The following is a 19,861-nucleotide window of genomic DNA, read 5'->3' as shown; positions in this document are numbered from 1 at the left end:
TTTTTCTTCACAGTTATCACTAACCAACAGCTATGATCTAATTTGGTGACATAGTCTTCATCAACTTGATATGGGTGTCTGATCTTCAGAGTCTCAGGGGACAAACTGAATTAATCACTTTTCAACCATGCTTATACTTTTTGGACATTAAAATGTTTCTCAAAGGACCAGGAAGCTTGATCAGCCTCTTGGTTTCCAGTTTTTTAGATTATAAGTGTATAAACCAACTACATGAATTAGAACCTGTCAATATTATCTGTCTTCTGGTCCCTCTTCTAGTGACAGGGGTTGAATGAGTGTTAATTTTATGAGCTACACTGATCGAACAGAGATACACCGCCAACATCCTGAGCTTTCATCTCAGACACACTCATTCCCTTGCTTCTAGTGAAGATCCACATCTGTAAATTTCTTTATAAGGATAATGCTTTTTCCTGTAATTTTATGTGCAATAAGTATAATTACTGTTCCATATGGCAGTGTTATTAATGATACAGAAGAACATATTTATGATGCTAGGCCAAGAACCAGGAAGATTTCAAACTGAATGAAAAAAGACTAACAATAGATGTCATTACCAAGAGGAGAGAGACGTTAAAATTATTTGACAATTGGGCTTCCCTGGTGGCTCAGTGGTTGAGAGTCCGCCTGCCGATGAAGGGGACACAAGTTCATGCCCCGGTCTGGGAAGATGCCACATGCCGTGGAGAGGCTGGGCCCATGAGCCATGGCTGCTGAGCCTGCGTGTCCAGAGCCTGTGCTCCGCAATGGGAGAGGCCACAACAGTGAGAGGCCCACGTACCACACACACACACAAAAAAAAATTATTTGACACTATAGATAAATCAAAATGGAATTCTAATAAATGTTCGAATAATCTACAGGAAAGCAGGAAAAGAAAATAAGGAAATGAAAAAAGTGTGAACAGAAAATACAAAATAAAATGTCAGATTTTAATCCTTAATATATCATGAATCACATTAAATGTAAATGGTCTAAATACACCAATTAAAAGATAGAAATGGGAAGAGTGGATTAAAAAACATGACCTATCTGTATGCCATCTATAAGAAACTCACATTAAAAAAATGACATAAGCATATGACTCAGCTTATCATTTTCAATTCAGCCTGAGAATCTTTGTCTTTTATTGTCCAATTATGTTTATTGTGATTAAAGACATATGTGTATTTGTTTCTATTACCCTTGCTTTGTATTTCTTTTTCTTGCCATTTCTAAGATTTTATTTCTACTTTTATCCCTTCTTTTGAAATGATCAGTTTTTTCCCATTCCATGTTATCCCCTTATTAGTTTCAAGTATATTAGTTTCAAGGCTTTATTACTTTTATTTAAATAATCACCCTAGACTTGTTAGCATATATACATGTTATCAGTGTCTAAAGTTAATCATCTTACCCTTTTTCTCAAACAATACAATCTTAGAACACTATAATTCCCTCAATAGGTATTTTTTACATATAGTTTTCTATCTTGAATTATTATTGTTATTGTTTTATTCAGTCAATGTTTGTATCTGATTTACCCACATATATAACCGCTTCTTGCTCATCCTTTCTTCTTGTTTCTCAGATCTTCTCTCCAGGAAAACTTCTTTTTCCTGAAGAATATACTTTTAAATTAGTTAAATTGAGGGTCTCCTGGTGGCAAATTCTTTCAATTTGTCTTCACTTGAAAGTATCTTTATTTTACTCAAACACTTAAAAACATTTCTCATTAAATCTATTTTACTTTCTGCACAACAAAAAATGTGCTGGATCCCAATGGTGTTAGTAAGAAGTGGGGTCTTGTTTCATGATGTTTCCTCTGAAGGCAATGTCTTCTTCCCATCCCTCCAATAGATTTAAAAATCTCTCTATGTTCTTGAAGTTTTTATTAATAGGTATTTTTAATATTTTATTTTATTTTATTTTATTTCTTTTTGGCTGCATTGGGTCTTCATTGATGCACACGAGTTTTCTCTAGTTGGGGCAAGCGGGGGCTACTCTTCGTTGTGGTGTGCAGCCTTCTCACTGCAGTGGCTTCTCTTGTTGTGGAGCATGGGCTCTAGGTGCATGGGCTTCAATAGTGGCATGTGGGCTAAGTAGCTGTGGCTTGAGGGCTCTAGAGTGCAGGCTCAGTATTTGTGGTGCATGGGCTTAGTTGCTCCATGCAGCATGTGGGATCTTCCCGGACCAGGGCTTGAACCCGTGTCCCCTGCATTAGCAGGTGGATTTGTAACCACCACGTCACCAGGGAAGCCCTGTTCTTGAAGTTTTGATGATTGACTATGATGTATCTTTGTGTGAATGCTTTTAATTTATCTTTCTTGGTAAATTTTGGTCTTCCAGCATCTAATGATTGATGCTTTTTATTGGTTCTGGGAAATTTTCAGCTAAAATTCTCTTCAAATAGTTACACTTGTTTTATTCTGCCTCTCTTTTTTCCCTTCCAGAACTCCATTCAGGCACATAGACTTCTCATTCCATCTTCCTGTCTCTTAATCTTCTATATTTTCTAACTCTTGTTTTTCTGAATTGTATTCTGTATAATGTCCTCACAAAATATTTTCCCATTAATTATTTCTCTCCACTCTTCCAAATCTGGTAAACCCACTCACTGAGTTTTTAAAAATTAATATTATATATATATATATTTTCTGTTAATTCTATTTGATTTTTTCAAATATGCTTAGTCATTGTGCTCTTTCCTTACCTAAAACCTCTCTTTTATTTCTTTGAGCATATTACTTCATGCTTATCTCATGTTCTGTCCCTGACTGATATCTTTGTTAGTTTGATTCAGCTATTTGATTATTCATTGTTTTATGGGTATGGCCCCTTGGTTCTTTGGATATTCTGAATTGTTGGTTGTGAATTTAGGTCCTTGGAACTTTATCTTTTAGAAAGTTTGTGATCTATTTTGAAGGCAGATAACCTCCAAAAGGAATTTTATTTCCTTTTGGATTTTCATTTGTATTTGCCAGGTGCCTGGAGACACTAATAGCCTACTACCACCACTTTAACTTAAATTCTTTACATATATATTCTCTGGATCTCTCAAGTGATGTGAATTTAGCTTACAAATCTGTGTGAGGACTAATCTATTTTTGTGAATACTGATGAGACATTTTAACTTTTTTCCACCTAGTAGCAAGGTTGGAGGAAGACAGTTCTGCTTGTCTTTAGGGGATGAGTCTGGGTCTACCTCTCACCTTCACTTTGAAGCTGCAGATGTGTGGGGTTCCAGCTTTATGAGAAGGGTCTTCTATTAGACTCCCAGCTTGGGCAGTCCTTTGGGATTTGTCTCTTCCCCATTCTTTGAGCTTTGAAAATAAAGCTCACGTTTAGAAGAATTTAGTGTCTTGTTAACTCACTGATGCAACTAAAACATCTTTTAAATCTGAAATTTCCAGTTGTTTTTAACAGCAGTGATGTTCAGGGAAATTATTCTACCATTCTGCCAGAAATACATCTTCCAAAGATGTTTCTGATCTCAAGTAATATATTGTCTCTATTACATGTTCCTCTCATGGAATTTAAAAAGGTCTTACTTCAAGGAAACAAAATTCCACTGATATGCTTTATTAGGAAACTGATGACATAGGTCATCTCTGTATTTTGAGGCCAAGTGGGAACTTATACTTATCTAGTTCTCCATCAAGCAGTATTATTGTTTAATGCTAAACATCAGAACAAATAAAAGAAGAAATCCTCTTTGGTAATAGTGATTAAAATTTCATTTTTCATTATTAAATTACGCATTTTTAGAAACTCATGAATCAGGCTTTGTTAAGTGGAAAAAATACTGCACGCTCTTTCTCATCATGTAAATATTAGAGGGCAAAACAGTCTGTGGCATAAGATATAATATGTTAATAATCCAGGGCCTGGGTCAGCTTATATTTGTATCAGATAGCATACATACAGAGAGTATAGCAGTGTTTTGCATAATGTATCTGTACAATAAATATTTGTCAAAAAAGATTCTCTTTTCTTTAGAAAAAGAAAAGAGACTTGTTTGAGAGAGAGAACTTGCAGTGAAAATATCTGGTGGGAAATCTTGCTTTAAATCATGACAGATTGAGTAAATAAAATGGGCATTTACTTGAGTTGGAGGAAATAAGGGAAATGGTTTGACAAGCGGACTGAGGGGGTAACTCCTGAGCTGGGAAACACAGACATGAATCATGCAACCATTTGCATGGTAGATTTCTGCATTAATGTGATGAAAATGGTAGTGCAAGCCTGATTATTCTTCCCTAAATTATTGAATTCTACACAACTTTTACATAGAAGGAGACTTGGAGTTTTTATTTCTTTGTCTCCAATACAACCAGCACCATCTGTTTTTCCTCTTATAGCCATCTCGCCATGGCAACACATCTTGATTTACCAGCAAGATTGCAATTGTATGGCCAACTACATATAACTCTGTACTGCCAACCATGAATACAGCAATTTTCTTTTTCTACCTTGGCTTTCAGAGTCCCCCTCCAGTGGCTGCATTGCTGCATTTTAGGGCACATCACAAGAGGAAAGAGTGTTTTTTAGTGAAAGGTGCCTTTTATCCCAGCAGCTGTCTCAGGGCTAGAAGGTCTCCAGCCGTTCTTTTGTGAAAGTTAAGACCTGTCTGGTAACTAAAAGTGTACATACTTGTCAAGAGCATTAGCTGAGACTTCAATGTATCAAACCAGACAAAAGAGAAGCAGGAGAGCTGGCATTAAGTTCAGAAATAGCACGTTCCTTTTTCATTTGGTCCACCTTGTGCCATTCCCGAATGGCGTGATGGTTTAATGAGACTTGGATGCTTCTTTAGTCATTGAACAGTGACATCCTTAACAACGGAAATGTGAATGAATTGCTCATCAAGATTGGACTTTCTTTCATCTCTATGGTTTAACTAAGAAGAGCTCGCAGGCGCTGCATTATGACAGATCGCCAGTGCAAAGAAATCATTAAACTCCTCATCAGGGGATTATTAGATGCATGTTGTGAACAGCTTGGAAAAATTATAAACCAGTATTTTTCCAGTGGAAATCTGGAATCAGAATATTATCTTTATTCTAATAAGTACTAAATTAATCAGAATAAGTCTTCAAATAAGCAAGAAAAGGAAGACATATTGAGAAAGTAAAACAGAAAATATTAGAACTGAGTATGATATGTTAATGTAGGTCAAACAATGTTCAGCAAGGTCCTCACTCTGTATTACCTCGACAATTGTGTCTGTGGCTCTATAATATTTAGTACATGTTGAATTCAATAGTTTTATTTTGGGTAAATGAATGATGTCCTGGATCAAGGCATAGGGAACCCAAGGGAAAGACCCATCTCCTCAACTATTTTGGTATTTTGCAGGTGGTAGAACTGATTGAAAACATTTGCAAAGAAATGTGATCAAAAAGATAGTTTTTCCACTGAAACAGAGTAAAGGTATAGCAAGTCTTTCCAAGAGAGATGTTACTCAAGCCAAAGATGCAGGATCGGGCCTCCCTGGTGGCGCAGTGGTTGAGAGTCCGCCTGCCGATGCAGGGGACGCGGGTTCGTGCCCCGATCCCGGAGGATCCCACATGCCGCGGAGCGGCTGGGCCCGCGAGCCATGGCCGCGGGGCCTGTGTGTCCGGAGCCTGTGCTCCGCAGCGGGAGAGGCCACAGCAGTGAGAGGCCCGCGTACAGCAAAAAAAAAAAAAAAAAAAGATGCAGGATCAAATAAAATGTACATGTCAAGCAATATCTCTGATATCAAGATTTGTCTACCAATATTTCAAGAATAAACATACTCTGAACATTTCCCACCTGACTTCTGCATCCAAACGTCTTCTTGCTGAAACTACTGGAAAAGTGATGGGTTGGTTTTTACAATGATGTACCTCTGTTGTCTCTGAAGGCAACTCAACTTACAAACTTACTTCCAAAGGTCTCAAAACACCTGTTCAAATGTAAAAGTTTTCTGTCCTCTCTGACCTTTGTAGCATGAGTTAAAAGTTTGTAAGTCAGAAGCAAGCCCTATTCCAGCACCAAACACTCAATGCAATACTAATTTCTCTTGGTTTTTAAGATTCTTCTCTTTTATAATAATTACTAAGGCACACATATAGGCATCATTCCCACAGCTCCTTTGATTTTCCTCTTTGTCATGGTTCAACTGCACTGATATTTGGAAACTAACTAGTCCGTGGCTTAAACAACAACGAAACAAAAACCCTATGGCCATATAACACTCTGTTCAAATTACAGAAGCCTGAACAAAACAGAAACCTGAGCTGGAGTGAAGTTAGGGACCCTAGAGACTCATCCTTTGCCTTTCCTTCCTCCATCCCATGCCCCCATCCACCAGGGAGGAGCACCATTTGAAAAATACTAAAGTAGATGATGAAATTATATTCACACAGTCCAGGATAGCCACTGATAGGAGTTTTCTCTTCTTTAAATCATCATTCACTATGGGGCTTTGCGTAAACAACCCAATTTAAAAACGTTTGTCCTCTACTCTATGTCAAGGATTAAGTATGAGGCCGAAGTCCACCCAAAGCCCACAGTCAAGTTGAGGAGATTGGCAAATAAATCAGCCATACAAATACTGCAGAACAGTGAAGGGGAGGAATATGAGAGTGACAGAGGTCGTATCGGAGACTCCCAGCAGATCATCAGTAGCTCCGAAGTACTTCTGGGACAACAGAGTCAGGATTTATAAATAAAATAAGGAATTTACATTGTTCTCCTTGGCCAGCCAAAGATATATTTGACCTGTTCTTGTGCAAACTCACTCTCCTCCCCATCTTCCATACAAAGGAGATACTATTCTAAGAATCTGTAAAAATCCCTTACAATGTATAGCACATCTAGTTTTATAGGAACACATTAAATGCACCAAAGTCTTTTTATTTGTGGAAAATGCAATGCTCGTTTTTGCCTCAGAGAAGTTTAATAAATATGACTTTTACCTTGAGAACCTTACTCTTTGAAAATTATTTCTGCTCTCCATCTCTTGATAAACATTGTTTAAAGGAACTGTACACAATGTCTCAAATTCTAACTTCAATTCAGCCAATGTCAGTGATGTTCCAGGGACCAATTTAGGCAATGCCAGAGATTAAAATACAAAAGGTGAGAAATCATTGTTTTCTTAAATTGTCTTTAGAACCTAGTAGGAGTCATAAGTCAAGTTCCTAAATGATGGAGCAGAATGAGATGAATGATGTAAGAGAGGTGAAAACCAAGTGCTGTCCTAGTTCAGGAAGGAGATGGAATTACAGCTTCTTGAGTGTTGTCCACAGTTTTCAGAGGAAAAGGGGGAATTGGTATGAAAATGAAAGGGTAAACACCTTTTAAAGGCCATGGATTGACAGCAAATAGTGAATCATAGGAGAATGAGAAATATTTATCAACAAAAGTGACATGATTGGAGATACGAGAAAAGGGCAATTAATGTGGACATGCAAACTATAATCGTAAGAGTTTCTAGTAACTTGTTGGTTTTCCACACTAGTTCCTACCTCACTACTAATAGCATTTGCTCCTGCTTCAATTCATATATTCATTTTTTCAATGAAAACACATTAAGTAACATGGTAGGCTATAGAGGTACAAGGTGAGCAAAAGGAGACTCTTCTCATGAATGCTGCACTTCTAGAAACATGAGGATGACACAAGGTAAACGTGCAGATGTGAGTATATGTATGCATTTGTACATGTAAATATAATCTCTCAAATATTTGAATAAAATTAATTTAACGACATTTATCTAGAAGTACAGATCAATTTAAGGGAGGAGAAAGAGTCAGAGATAAAGAGATAGAGATAGAAACTGGTAGGGGAAAACTGGGAGAAAGAGACAAGAAGAGGGTCCATCTGGATAAAGGAAAGGAATCAACAGGTTAGTCTAACGAAAAGAGGCTTTGTTCATCATCAGTCAAACTATTTCAACACAGACTCATGTTGTCAAATTTCTGAACAAAATTTTTCCTTCTCAGGTGGAAATGCAAATGGTTAAAGTGACCATATCAGCTGCTAGCTGGTTTTACCTGGTAACATTATTTTCAAGCTTAAAGGTTGTAGGCAGAAAGATGAAGGGACATACCTGTTACTGAGGCTAGATTTTATGCAAGATGAAAACAAAGACATGATTTTACTGGGTTTGACCCTGAGAAAACCATAATTCAAAAAGAGTCATGTACCACGATGTTCATTGCAGTTCTATTTACAATAGCCAGGACATGGAAGTAACCTAAGTGTCCATCGACAGATGAATGGATAAAGAAGATGTGACACATATATACAACGGAATATTACTCAGCCATAAAAAGAAACGAAATTGAGTTATTTGTAGTGAGGCAGATGGACCTAGACTCTGTCATACAGAGTGAAGTAAGTCAGAAAGAGAAAAACAAATACCATATGCTAACACTTATATATGGAATCTTAAAAAAAAAAGGTTCTGATGAACCTAGGGGCAGGACAGGAATAAAGACGCGGATGCAGAGAATGGACTTGAGGACACGGGGAGGGGAAAGGGTAAGCTGGGACGAATTGGAGAGTGGCATGGACTTATATACACTACCAAATGTAAAATAGATAGCTAGTGGGAAGCAGCCTCATAGCACAGGGAGATCAGCTCGGTGCTTTGTGACCACCTAGAGGGGTGGGATAGGGAGGGTGGGAGGGAGATGCAAGAAGGAGGAGATATGGAGATATATGTTTACATATAGCTGATTCACTTTGTTATACAGCAGAAACTAACAGAACATTGTAAAGCAATTATATTCCAATAAAGATGTTAAAAAATAAATTAGAAAAAAAAAATACCTTAGGTAGTACAGAGGCCAAAAGAAAAGGAGGGCACTGGGGAACAGACAGCCGAATTGGATTGAAAGATGTGGGAGTTTTGCTGCACTTCATTTGATAAAGGCAATTCCTAACAGCTTTTTTACTGAGTGTCTGGATGAGGACAAGAGCTCTTCCTTAAGGGCCCTGTACGTTTCATCAAACTTTAGGGAATGCTATAAAGTTTACAAGAAAAATTAGAGCATTAACATAATCTATAAAAATTTATTCATTCTTATAGTTAATGAAATGTTTTCAAAATCTGTTTAATTTCTCTAAAAGGAATCTTAGGTAGAGTGGACTTTTGCAATTAAATATGTGGAGGGAAGCACAAATAATGTCTAATAATAGTAAAATATTACACTTGTGGTTTCTGTTTTCCTATATTTGTTGGAAACTGTTTCATAAGAAAGGAATACTTTTTAAGAGGAAGTTAAATCATCTATAATCTACATCTTGACTAGCTTACAGTTCTCTTTCCCACGTTCCTTTCTGTTTTTTGTCTATTATTTGTGTATATTAAAAATTGTAAACACACAAAAGTGCATGGTTACATCCAGTTTTTTTCACTTAACATAGTATGAAATTTTCAGGTTGTTAGAGTTGTTGCAACCATAATTTCCCCAGGTACCTTGTATTCCACCAGGGTGACATGCCGTAATTTACTTTATATTTTTATTCCAATGGGAATTTTTTTCACTAACATGCATTGAGCACGGGTGCCAGTTGCTCTGGGAAGCACGTGGATCCAGGGATGAACGGGATGCAGAGCTGGTCCTGGTGCAGTGCGAGGACCCCAAGCAGAGGGGCGCCAGGGTGCTCTGATGGCAGTGACCCCCCGCTGGAGGCAAGGGCTGAACTGAGTCCTGACAGGGAGGTAACAGATTGGAAACTGTAAAACTACTTCCTCAGCATTACCTTCCTTAACAAATGTTCCCAAGTCCTGCATCCGTAGTTCAGCAAAATGTGAACTATGTTTCAAATAGTAAAAGTCTGAACATATTTTCAGCTCATTTATTAAAGCTCAACTTTAACTGTAGCAGGTTTACTTTGCAAACTCATGAGGCATAAAGGGATTATCAGAGAAATGGGAATCACCTTTTGGTCGCTGCAGAAATTCAATTTCTGTTCACGTACGTCCAGGTTAAGAGCATGGGAGTGGATGGTTGGTACAAGATGTACAACCCAAGGGATCACAAACCAACAGAGGTTGTGCTTTATCTTCAGCTTTAATTAAAAGATTTAGAACCCAAGACTTCATATATTCAAAGTGTGGGATGTGGACCCACAGTATCAGCAGCACCCGTGAGTGAGTACTGGTGAGTACTGCAGAATCCCAGGCCTCACCACGAGCTACAGAATCTGAACCCACATTTTTTTTTTTTTTTTTTTTTTTTGTGATACACGGGCCTCTCACTGTTGTGGCCTCTCCCGTTGCAGAGCACAGGCTCCGGACGCACAGGCTCAGGGGCCATGGCTCACGGGCCCAGCCGCTCCGCGGCATGTGGGATCCTCCGGGACTGGGGCACGAATCCGTGTCCCCTGCATCGGCAGGCGGACTCTCAACCACTGCGCCACCAGGGAAGGCCTGAACCCACATTTTAACATGATTCCCAGGGGACTTGAGTGCACATTCAAATCCGAGAAGCAGCGCCTTAGACACCACCTTCCTCGTGACCGACTGACACGCAGCGTGCCAATCCCCGTGGCCATGGAAACAGTCAACCCGGGACTCTCCTTGCAGCTTGAAGCCCAGTGATAGCTGACCCTTCATACTGGGTTTGCTTGTGGGTGATCAGAGAAGCAGTTCTCTCACGTGTTTAGACCATCACTGAGCTGGTGGCCAGGGCCCTTGAGATTCTACAAGCATTTTAAAGCCAATCCAAACAGTAGAAATGTAATCACTAAAGTCATGAAACGCAGCCTTCTGTTCTCACCACCAGCCTAGTGGCCTCTGAGTTTTCCCTTCCGATGAGAAATGAATAAATAGGAAAAAGTCCCTGATTGTCAACTGAGGCTGCCATAGGCCAGGGACTTATTTTTACTAAGTATTAATGATATGCCTCCTGGGAATTCCCCAGCAGTCCAGTGGTTAGGACTCCACGCTTCCACAGGTTCGATCCCTGGTCCACATGCCGTGCAGTGCGACAATAAACAAACAAACAAACAAATAAAATGCCTCCTGATACAACATTCTTTTAGTTACCTTTGCTTTTGGCAAACACATACAGGAGAAAAGCGAACCTCTGAGGCCTGGAGGGAAGAAGATATGGTCCCATGTTAATAACCCACCAGGAGCTACCAGAGGGAGATAAACCAACGGAGACCTCTCCAAGGACAGGGGTGAAGTCACCATGCAACCAGTGTTAGAAAATTCAGGCAACTCCGATCATTAAGGACACTAGCAAGTCACTCAAAATGTATCTGATCATAGCAGCTGCTGGTGCCATCGTGGGGCACAACTGTAACTCATTAACAACCTCACCCTCGTCTGACTTCTTCAAACGAGTCCCTCAATCCATCTTTAGACCTTAGATACCAATGATGAAAAGGGATGTCTCTGATGGAGGCTCAGCTGCACCAGATCTTCACAAATCCACTTTCCTCCCAGGCATCAAACACGAGATAATAGAATATTCATTGTTCATTTAAAACCATATGCTCCATTGGCACAAATCCCATCGTTCAATATTTAAAGCTGTGGTGGATCCCCTGACATCCGCTGTCAGAATCCTCAGGATAGTGTGTAACAGCAAGACTTAAACATCTACTATTGTATTTCCTTTTGTTACCTTTTCCAACGTTTTATAAGCTTATGTTTAAATAGAATGAAATTATAGAAAATTTTTCATCCAGAGGCAATCCAGAGACTTCTGATTTAAAAATAGTGTCTGGTTCATACTCATGACACGGCCTTTTCGAATTCATACAGTGATTATGATGAAGACACCAAAACAGTGAAAATTCAGAGAAGTGCAACACAGACGAAGGGCCAAGTACAGAATCTGGGAGAAATAATCACTGGTACAACTGGGTCCAAAAGCACAACTAGTACCCGTTTGTGCTTTGTTGTTTGGAAACCATGCAAACCTGCAATTGTGGATATAGATACCTAGATGCTACTACGCACAATCACCTCAGTATCTCACCATGTGCTCCTGAGATCCGAAATGCAAGATTCAAAGCAACTCTGAAACTAGCTTCTGCTTTCTCAGGTAGACAATGTAAAGCATCATCTTTGCCACCATCAGTGCTTTTTCCTACATCCATTCCAACTACCATGCTCAGAAAATGACTGGGATTGCACTATGAGTGGTCTGATGAAGGTCTCTTGTACCTTATCCTCTAATTCTGAGATGGATATGGGCATGAGAGTAATGCATTAACCTGCTGTAGACAAAAGTAGGAATAGGACAAGCCCTGGAAGCAGTGCATGCTGGGGAATGTAGTTTTTCTACATAGATTGTCAGCCATCCAGCAGCAAATAGCCTGTCTGCTTGCAAAAAATCAGGTTTGGATGAGTGTTTATACTCAAGGAAATATACATTAAAATAATAATTAGTAATTTGGATTGCTCAGATTGGCAAAACATTTAAAGACTGACAATATTCAGTATTGGTGAGGCTGTGGAGAAACAGGCATGTTTATATATTTTTGGTATAATTTATACTGCCTTGTTGGAAAATAATTGGACTTCCACTAATTGGATAAATATTCATATATCCTTTGATTGAATAATTTTACTTCTAGGAATCTATCTGACTAAAAAGACATTTTACTCACATATGCAAAATGCTTTGTCTATATAGAGATACACACAGCAGTGTTGAGTATAATAGTACAAAAACTGGAAATAAAGTTAAGTGTCTGTCATTTGAGAAATTTTTACATAAATTATTGCATATCAATCCCATAAGGTCATTAGAAAGAATAAGATAGATTATATTCACTTAGTTAAAAGATGTGCTCAGTGCAAATGACCTAATTTTAAAAGTAAGTTGTAGAATAGTATCTGTGTTATAGTTTTATTTAAGTAAGAAATTTTAAAGGTTGGTGTATACACCTATTTATTTTAGTTTGCCTAATCTTTGGATCTTAGGAAATGTGTGCTTTATATAAATGTTATAAATAGTGTAATGCATGGGGGGTGTGGGAAAATGTACAACCAACTTTAAAGAAGCTAAACCTTGAGGAACCTTATTTCAGGGAAAGATAAGGCTGAAAAAGGAATCCTAATTATTTGTGCTCTATAACTCTATGTATCTATATTTTTCAAATGAGCCTTTAATACTTTTGTGATGAAAAATAAAAAATAACACCTTAAGGAAATATAAAAGTATAAAGTTTTAAAGTGGTTATGTCTGAATATTCAGATTCTGGGTTTAAATTTCTTATATATTTCTGTTTTTTTTTTTTTTTTTTTTTTTTTTGCTGTACGCGGGCCTCTCACTGCTGTGGCCTCTCCCGTTGCGGAGCACAGGCTCCGGACACACAGGCTCCGCGGCCATGGCTCGCGGGCCCAGCCGCTCCGCGGCATGTGGGATCTTCCGGGATCGGGGCACGAACCCGTGTCCCCTGCATCGGCAGGCGGACTCTCAACCACTGCGCCACCAGGGAAGCCCTATTTCTGTATTTTTGAAATTTTCTATAGTGAAGACATCATAACATTATAATCACAAAACGAATCTTTTAAATTTAGCATGCCAATTGTGTTTCTTTCATTATAGTAAAGAAGAAAAAATAACTTGGAAAAAAGCACACAAATATTAACAGTAATTCCCTTTGGTTAATGACACCCAGGATAATTTTTTTGGTGTGCTCCTATTTCACTGCAATTAAGACATTTTCTATATGTTATAGTTTTGCACTGATAAAAAATAAAAACAAAAAATAAATGAAAAACTTCAAAACTCTGGGAGATGCAGGCCAAAACAATTATGAATTACCAGACACCTAAAATGGAAGGAATGTCAAAATGGAAAAAAGAATTAAATTCAGGAAACCAGTCTGAGATGTCCAGTTTTCTGTGTACCAAGGATGTTACATATTGGCAAAGACTTTGCTGAAGTATCTAATTAAAGAGCCTATATAAAGCAGATAAAAGATTAGCATTTTCTCTGGGTGCTAAAAGTATGGTGCCCAGGAACTGTCCCATTCTAGACCAATGTGACAGACAATTCCAGGCATTTATGGCCATGCATGCTCGAGCCCCATCTGCGATTCTACTAATCCCAATAGGGCTCTGCAACGTTGTTAACGGTGTCTCCTATGGGGTCCTCGGAGGCAGTGCCACCTCTGAGCCACTGTTTATATAGAAACTGAAGGCATGGTCCATAGAGTGAAGTTTCTAGAATTCTCCTACATGCTCCTTCTGGAACGGGCATGGAAGGAAAATGACTGACCTCTAAATTTTCTAGACATTAAAGGAGCCAGATGGACCAAAGGAAGGCTAGAGGCCTGGAATGCTAGCAAAAGCCAGCCGGCGACAAACTGGTTCAGAAAAATGACACGAGTGTGGAACTAGCAGCATCACCGGTAATCTCAGGTAAAAAGATGGTTTGCTACAGAAGAAAGCAGGCTGATGGCCACACAGAAACTTTTTTTCTAATGTATGTCTTTGCTGAAGAGATCACCCACTCAAGTATGAGTCATCTCACAGACACTCTCAATGGTGAGAGTAAAAACTTGCCTGTTTAACTACATGCAAAATATTACATGACGTTTAGGTGTATACACTTACTGAAAATAAATAGGAAAGCAAAGGACAGAGGAAGTAACACTGGAAAGGTGCATGAAGAACATTTAACTGTTCGTTGAGGGTTCTTTCTAAAGTTTGGTAGTGGGTGTATGGGTATATACAATAAATTTTTTTAAACATAATTCCATGTACTTTGAATATTGCAAAAAACATTGAAAATTAAAGCACTTAGACTCCAGATCCCCTCCCTCACTCCATGCAGCAGAATGATTGTCCCTTCTCAATTCTGGTAGAAGATGAAACATTTATCCTTTGGAGATGATGACAAAATTTAGACTGGGTATGGGTAACACAAAGTCTTATCAGTGGCAAGGCTCCTGTAAAGAAAATCAGAGGTCTGAAAATCCACAAACCTGATATTACAAACTACCACTTCCCTAGTTTTCTTCCCAAGTGGGGTCTCAGAACAGTGGGAGCTGGGGCTTCACTCTCTGGCCAAGAGTCTCTCTGAGGGATTTGACCAGACCAAGAGAACAGATCCAGCAATGCAGCCATCTGGGTCTTCCCCCAGGGCAACAATCTGGCCCGATAACTTTATAGTCAAGTCCACAGGCAGTAAGACCCACCCACATGCCTGGAGATGTGTATTAGCTTGCTGTTAAGTGTAAGCAGGCAGTCAAAGATCATAACACATCTTTAACATAAAAGACTTCAAAACATTTAAAAAAGTAACTCAGAAGAAAGAAGCAGCATAGAGAAAAGAAAAGTCCACAGTCACAATATGAAACAACCCAAACCTATCATTTATATTCTTAGAGATAGAGAAGAAGATAACATTTATAAAGCAAGAAGAGGATGCACTAAGGAAGCAGCACTGTCAACATAAAAAAGAACTTTCCGAAATTAAAAACAGAGCAGTCATAGAAAACTAGGCAAGATGAATCTGAGAAAATATCTCAGAGGATATAATTAAAAATAGGGCAATAGGAGAAGAAGGATGAGAGATACAATATCTAAATAATAAGAATTCCCAAAGAAACAACAACAAAAAACCCAAAGTAATTTAATACAATTTCTCCGAGCTCAAGAACAAGTTTCCAGATGAGAGATCCTCTTCTCCAATCAAGGGCTCAGCAAAATGGATGAAAATTACCCTAACAAGCTACATCATTATGACATTTCAGAACACTGGCTAGAAAAAGAAGGTTCTATTCTTCTTCTTTTTTGGGGGGAGGGAAGATTATATAAATATACAAAGGATGTAAGCTCACAATGCCATTGGACTTCAAGTTCATTTATGTTGTCAGAAATGACAGGAATTTCATGGCAATACACACTCTGAAACCACTTTCTTTTGGAACTCTCTTTAAGATTTATTGTATAGGAAAAAAAAGACAACTATAAAGTTACTTCATAATAGGAACTACCTCTGCCAATGACATGTTTAGTGATCAAGCCAGGCTTACAATTTTCTGAAGTTCCTCAGGGCTCTGTTTTCCCGTCCCTTCTCCCTGTGCTCTGACACCTGCTTTCCGTCAGTGGAAGCAGCTCCTGGCGGAGACCCTGGACTCAGGGAGCCTGGGCTGTAATCAGAGTTGCCATCACTACGAGGTGCAGTACAAAGACCACATAGCTCTGTCCTTGAACTTGGCTTCTCTAAGGTTGTGTCAAAAAGTGAAAATTATCCTGCACTTCAGCAAATGCATTGTTGAGTAGGAGTAGCTTTCAAAAGCAACCTGATCAAAGGTGCCCCAGAAAGCAGAAGTCAACTCTCAAAGTTACCAGCTTCACTTCATAGCGACTAGGCTCTTGCACATTTTCAAACAGGATTTATCTTCTGAGATTCCTAAGAAAGTCATAACTACAGTCGTCCCTCAGTATCCAAGGGGGATCAGTTCCAGGACCCCTGCCCATGGGATCAAGTAGTAATGTAGTATTTACTGGGAAAAAAAATCCACATATAAGATGACCCGCACAGTTCAAACCCATGTGGTTCAAGGGTCAATCGGGTCTCTATGAAACTGCACACTAACGCTCAAAGGAATTGCTGATTGAGAGCTGTTGGATGAAAAATATAAAAGAGGGAAACTGATGAGAGCATTACTGGATATAATAAGATGCAATTAGGGAGAAGTGGCCAGGAGTATATGAAGCCAAACTAAGAAAAAGAGAGTCTTCCTTGTGAGTGAGACTGGAGAAGAATTTGTTTCTAATCGAAGCCTTCTTATTACTCGTGGCATCTTAAAAAGATGCTGAGTACTTTACAGCAGTGGCAGCACCAAGGGTGAGATGCTTTTAGAACCCCAAGAACTTCTACTGGTTTCCTCTCCCAGCCAACAAAAACAGAGAACTAGGTAAGTGGAGAAGAACCATATAGACCATAAACAAAGGTATCTTTTAAAAACAGTTTGCTGGTACACTCTAAGTAAAATGAGTGTATTTACTTGACAAATAGAACTTCAAAACAAACTCCTTATCTCTTCCTTCCAAGTAGCTTGTTGTCCCTGGGCCTCAGTTCTATAAAAATTCTGAAGCAGCCCCGGACATACTAGCATTTTGTCTCCATTTGAAATGTGCCTTACCCAGAATTTATTCTAAAGTACAGGCATAAGGTAACGATTCATCTTTTCTTTCTCTTTCCCGAAATGCTGTAGTGCTTATTGCAAAGCCCAGCTTTTGAGTATGTGCTGCCATGTATGCATGTCCTTGTTCCCGAATGAGACGGGCCCCCCTTCTGATGATTACTGCTTGGATCTTCTCTCTCCTGCTGGGAAGGCAGAACTCAGCGACACTGAACTAAATTCACAGATCACATTTCTTCCTCTGTGAGCATTGGGAATATTATTGGAATGTAGGCTGAGAATGGTTTGGACTGTATATAAAATGTATTTCAGTTTGGGAGAAATGAATGGAGGTTTATTGCCACTATTCCAACATCACTTAAGAGAATGTGAGCAAGTTACCTCTCTAAACTCTGCTTCATTTGTCAAAAGAATTTAATTCAGGGGACAAGAAAAAGTAGCGACTGTTTCAAGAGGGTTTTATAGGTTCTTCCAGAGACAGTTTCATGGTCACAGAACCTGTTCCTGCCATGTTTCTCCAGGCCTGGCCAGATGTGTGCATGGATCCACCACTTAGAACATCCAGGAAACACCCACTGCTGTTCTACTGGTCCCCTTATCCAATTCCTACCAAGAATATGCTAACAGCAAAAGCAATTCAGTAAATCCAATTGATTAGGTTCCATAACAGGACATATATTAACATCATTGTTAAATTTATGCTCAACATGCTAAGTGTTTAATAACTGTTCTGTATGTTTATGTCTTAAATATATATATATATATATATATTTCAGCTCTAGTGGGGAAAGCAACTGGATCATGCTTCCCTTCTCTTCTTCAGTTAGAAACCTGGCACCATGGGTGTTTGCAGCCTCACTTCCTGAAGGCGTTATAATGATAAATTGACTTTTAAATGAAATTTACTCTTAAAATGTTATAAACATTCTTTATCATGTTCCAAATGGCTCCACTTATAGGAATGCTCCCAAAATACTTAGGGACATTTTCTTGAAAATATTAATGCATGTCCAAGAGAACTTAATACATATATATATATATATATATATATATATAGAGAGAGAGAGAGAGAGAGAGAGAGAGAGAGAGAGAGAGAGAGAAAGAGAGGTAGATATAGATTTACAGATTCATAGATATGTGTGTCTATACCTGTGTAGTCACATGACATATGTCATATGACTTGTATATGATGGAAGCAGCACATACACTGGGACATATGTTACTAGTACTTCAATAAGATGAGCAGTAGTATGGATTTAATTCAGTGCTCATTTGTTAGCTCTATCAATTTTGGATGCAAAGAGGAATCACTCAGTGTTAACTGAATGGTGGTAACGACTCCATAAAGACAGTCCAATTCCAAGTATTATAAATAATGCTACTCGTAAACAAAGCATGCACACAATCAAATCAATTTGAATTTCAATATACAGCTGCAATGAGTGTAATGTTATTCGTCTAGCTGTGTTTCACAAGCTGCTTATGAATACTTCCTTTGGGACCATTCTGTGGTACTTTCAGAAAATCAGAATACATACAAAGAAAGAAACAACAAATGGAATGTTATTACATCTCTGCCAGGAAGAAAGAAGAATTTTCCTGTCAGGGAGAGGCAGCCATGTGGAAATAGAAAAACAGAGGTTATCTGTTAGACCAGTGGTTCTCAAAGTGTGGCCCAGGAGCCATAGCATCAACAAATGGAAATTCTTCTAACTTCTGTGAGAAATAGAAATGCCTTGGCCCCGCCCCATTCTTGGGTGGTGCCCAGCACCCTGTGGTGGCAAAAGCCCTCCAGGTAATCCTATATGCTAAAGTATGAACACTGCTGTGTCGGGCTACCAGTGATAAGAAACAGCTGATGATTTTTACAGTTCACATGTGAGACTCGTCCTATGTCAGTTTTAGGGGGTTGAAAAAAATACATTTAATTATGAGCAAAGTGACATAATTTCCAAATACTAAATGAAGTGTGGATTGGGGTGATTTCATAACTCAGCAATCTCCACACGGTGAAAGAGGAGCTGCACTACAGAGTCCGGCCAGAGGGGGCGCTGTTCTACTTATTAGTGTTCCTGTTGGCGGGTCTTTCTTCAAAGGGGTCCGCTGTTCCACCCCACCTGGCCTGGGTCGCACTAACCTTCAAAGGAAGCAACTCCTCCCGTATTCGGTTGTTGTTTAGCTTGCAGCCGAGCTTCCTGAGCACACCCATTTGAACACACATATTGGAATCAGCCTACTAAGGGGGCAGAGCTTTCATTTCATGACCATGGTGCTTAATAGAGTGGCAGGTGCAAGGCAAGAAAGTCATCGGAGAATAAAGAGAGCCGCAGGAAACTCAGGAGCTGGGCCAAGCTCCACCCACCTTTCTCATTTTCATGAAGTTGCCGTGGCGATGATGATGCCCCCTGAGGGCACATCATTGCTGGGGGACCAGCAGGGCCCTCTGAGGACCCCTCGCTCTCCAGCGCGCTCCTGTTCTCAATTTCCATCTGCCGTCTTTCTTTCATGTCTAAAACCTTGCAAATTTAGATGATATTACAGAATAGCTATTATCATAACTTTGTTCTCCACAGTTTCGTGGTGGAGGAGTTCTGTTTGCTGAGTCCAGAGAGAAAAGACTTAAAAGATCTAGGCATAAGGGGCAGAGATGGTGGGAGAGGGATGGAGGGGGAGTTTGGGATTAGCAGATGCCAACTATTATATATAGAATGGATAAATAAGGTCCTACTGTATATAGCACAGGGAACTATATTCAATA

The 19,861-nt window shown here is 39.2% G+C and overlaps 1 protein-coding gene across 1 annotated transcript in view; it reads right to left on the bottom strand.

Moving 5' to 3' along the window:
• NKAIN3 (sodium/potassium transporting ATPase interacting 3) overlaps positions 1 to 19,312 on the bottom strand; it is a 288,607-nt gene extending 269,295 nt beyond the window's left edge. The window contains exon 1 of the mRNA XM_060115709.1: positions 19,241 to 19,312. Coding sequence (XP_059971692.1) covers positions 19,241 to 19,312 — 72 coding nt within the window. The remainder of the gene's footprint in view (positions 1 to 19,240) is intronic.
• Between the last annotated feature and the right edge of the window lie 549 nt (positions 19,313 to 19,861).

The sequence above is a fragment of the Mesoplodon densirostris genome, chromosome 13 (genome assembly GCF_025265405.1).
Source record: "Mesoplodon densirostris isolate mMesDen1 chromosome 13, mMesDen1 primary haplotype, whole genome shotgun sequence".
In the NCBI taxonomy this organism is placed as follows: domain Eukaryota; kingdom Metazoa; phylum Chordata; class Mammalia; order Artiodactyla; family Ziphiidae; genus Mesoplodon; species Mesoplodon densirostris.
This window is presented reverse-complemented; position numbering and strand designations above follow the sequence as displayed.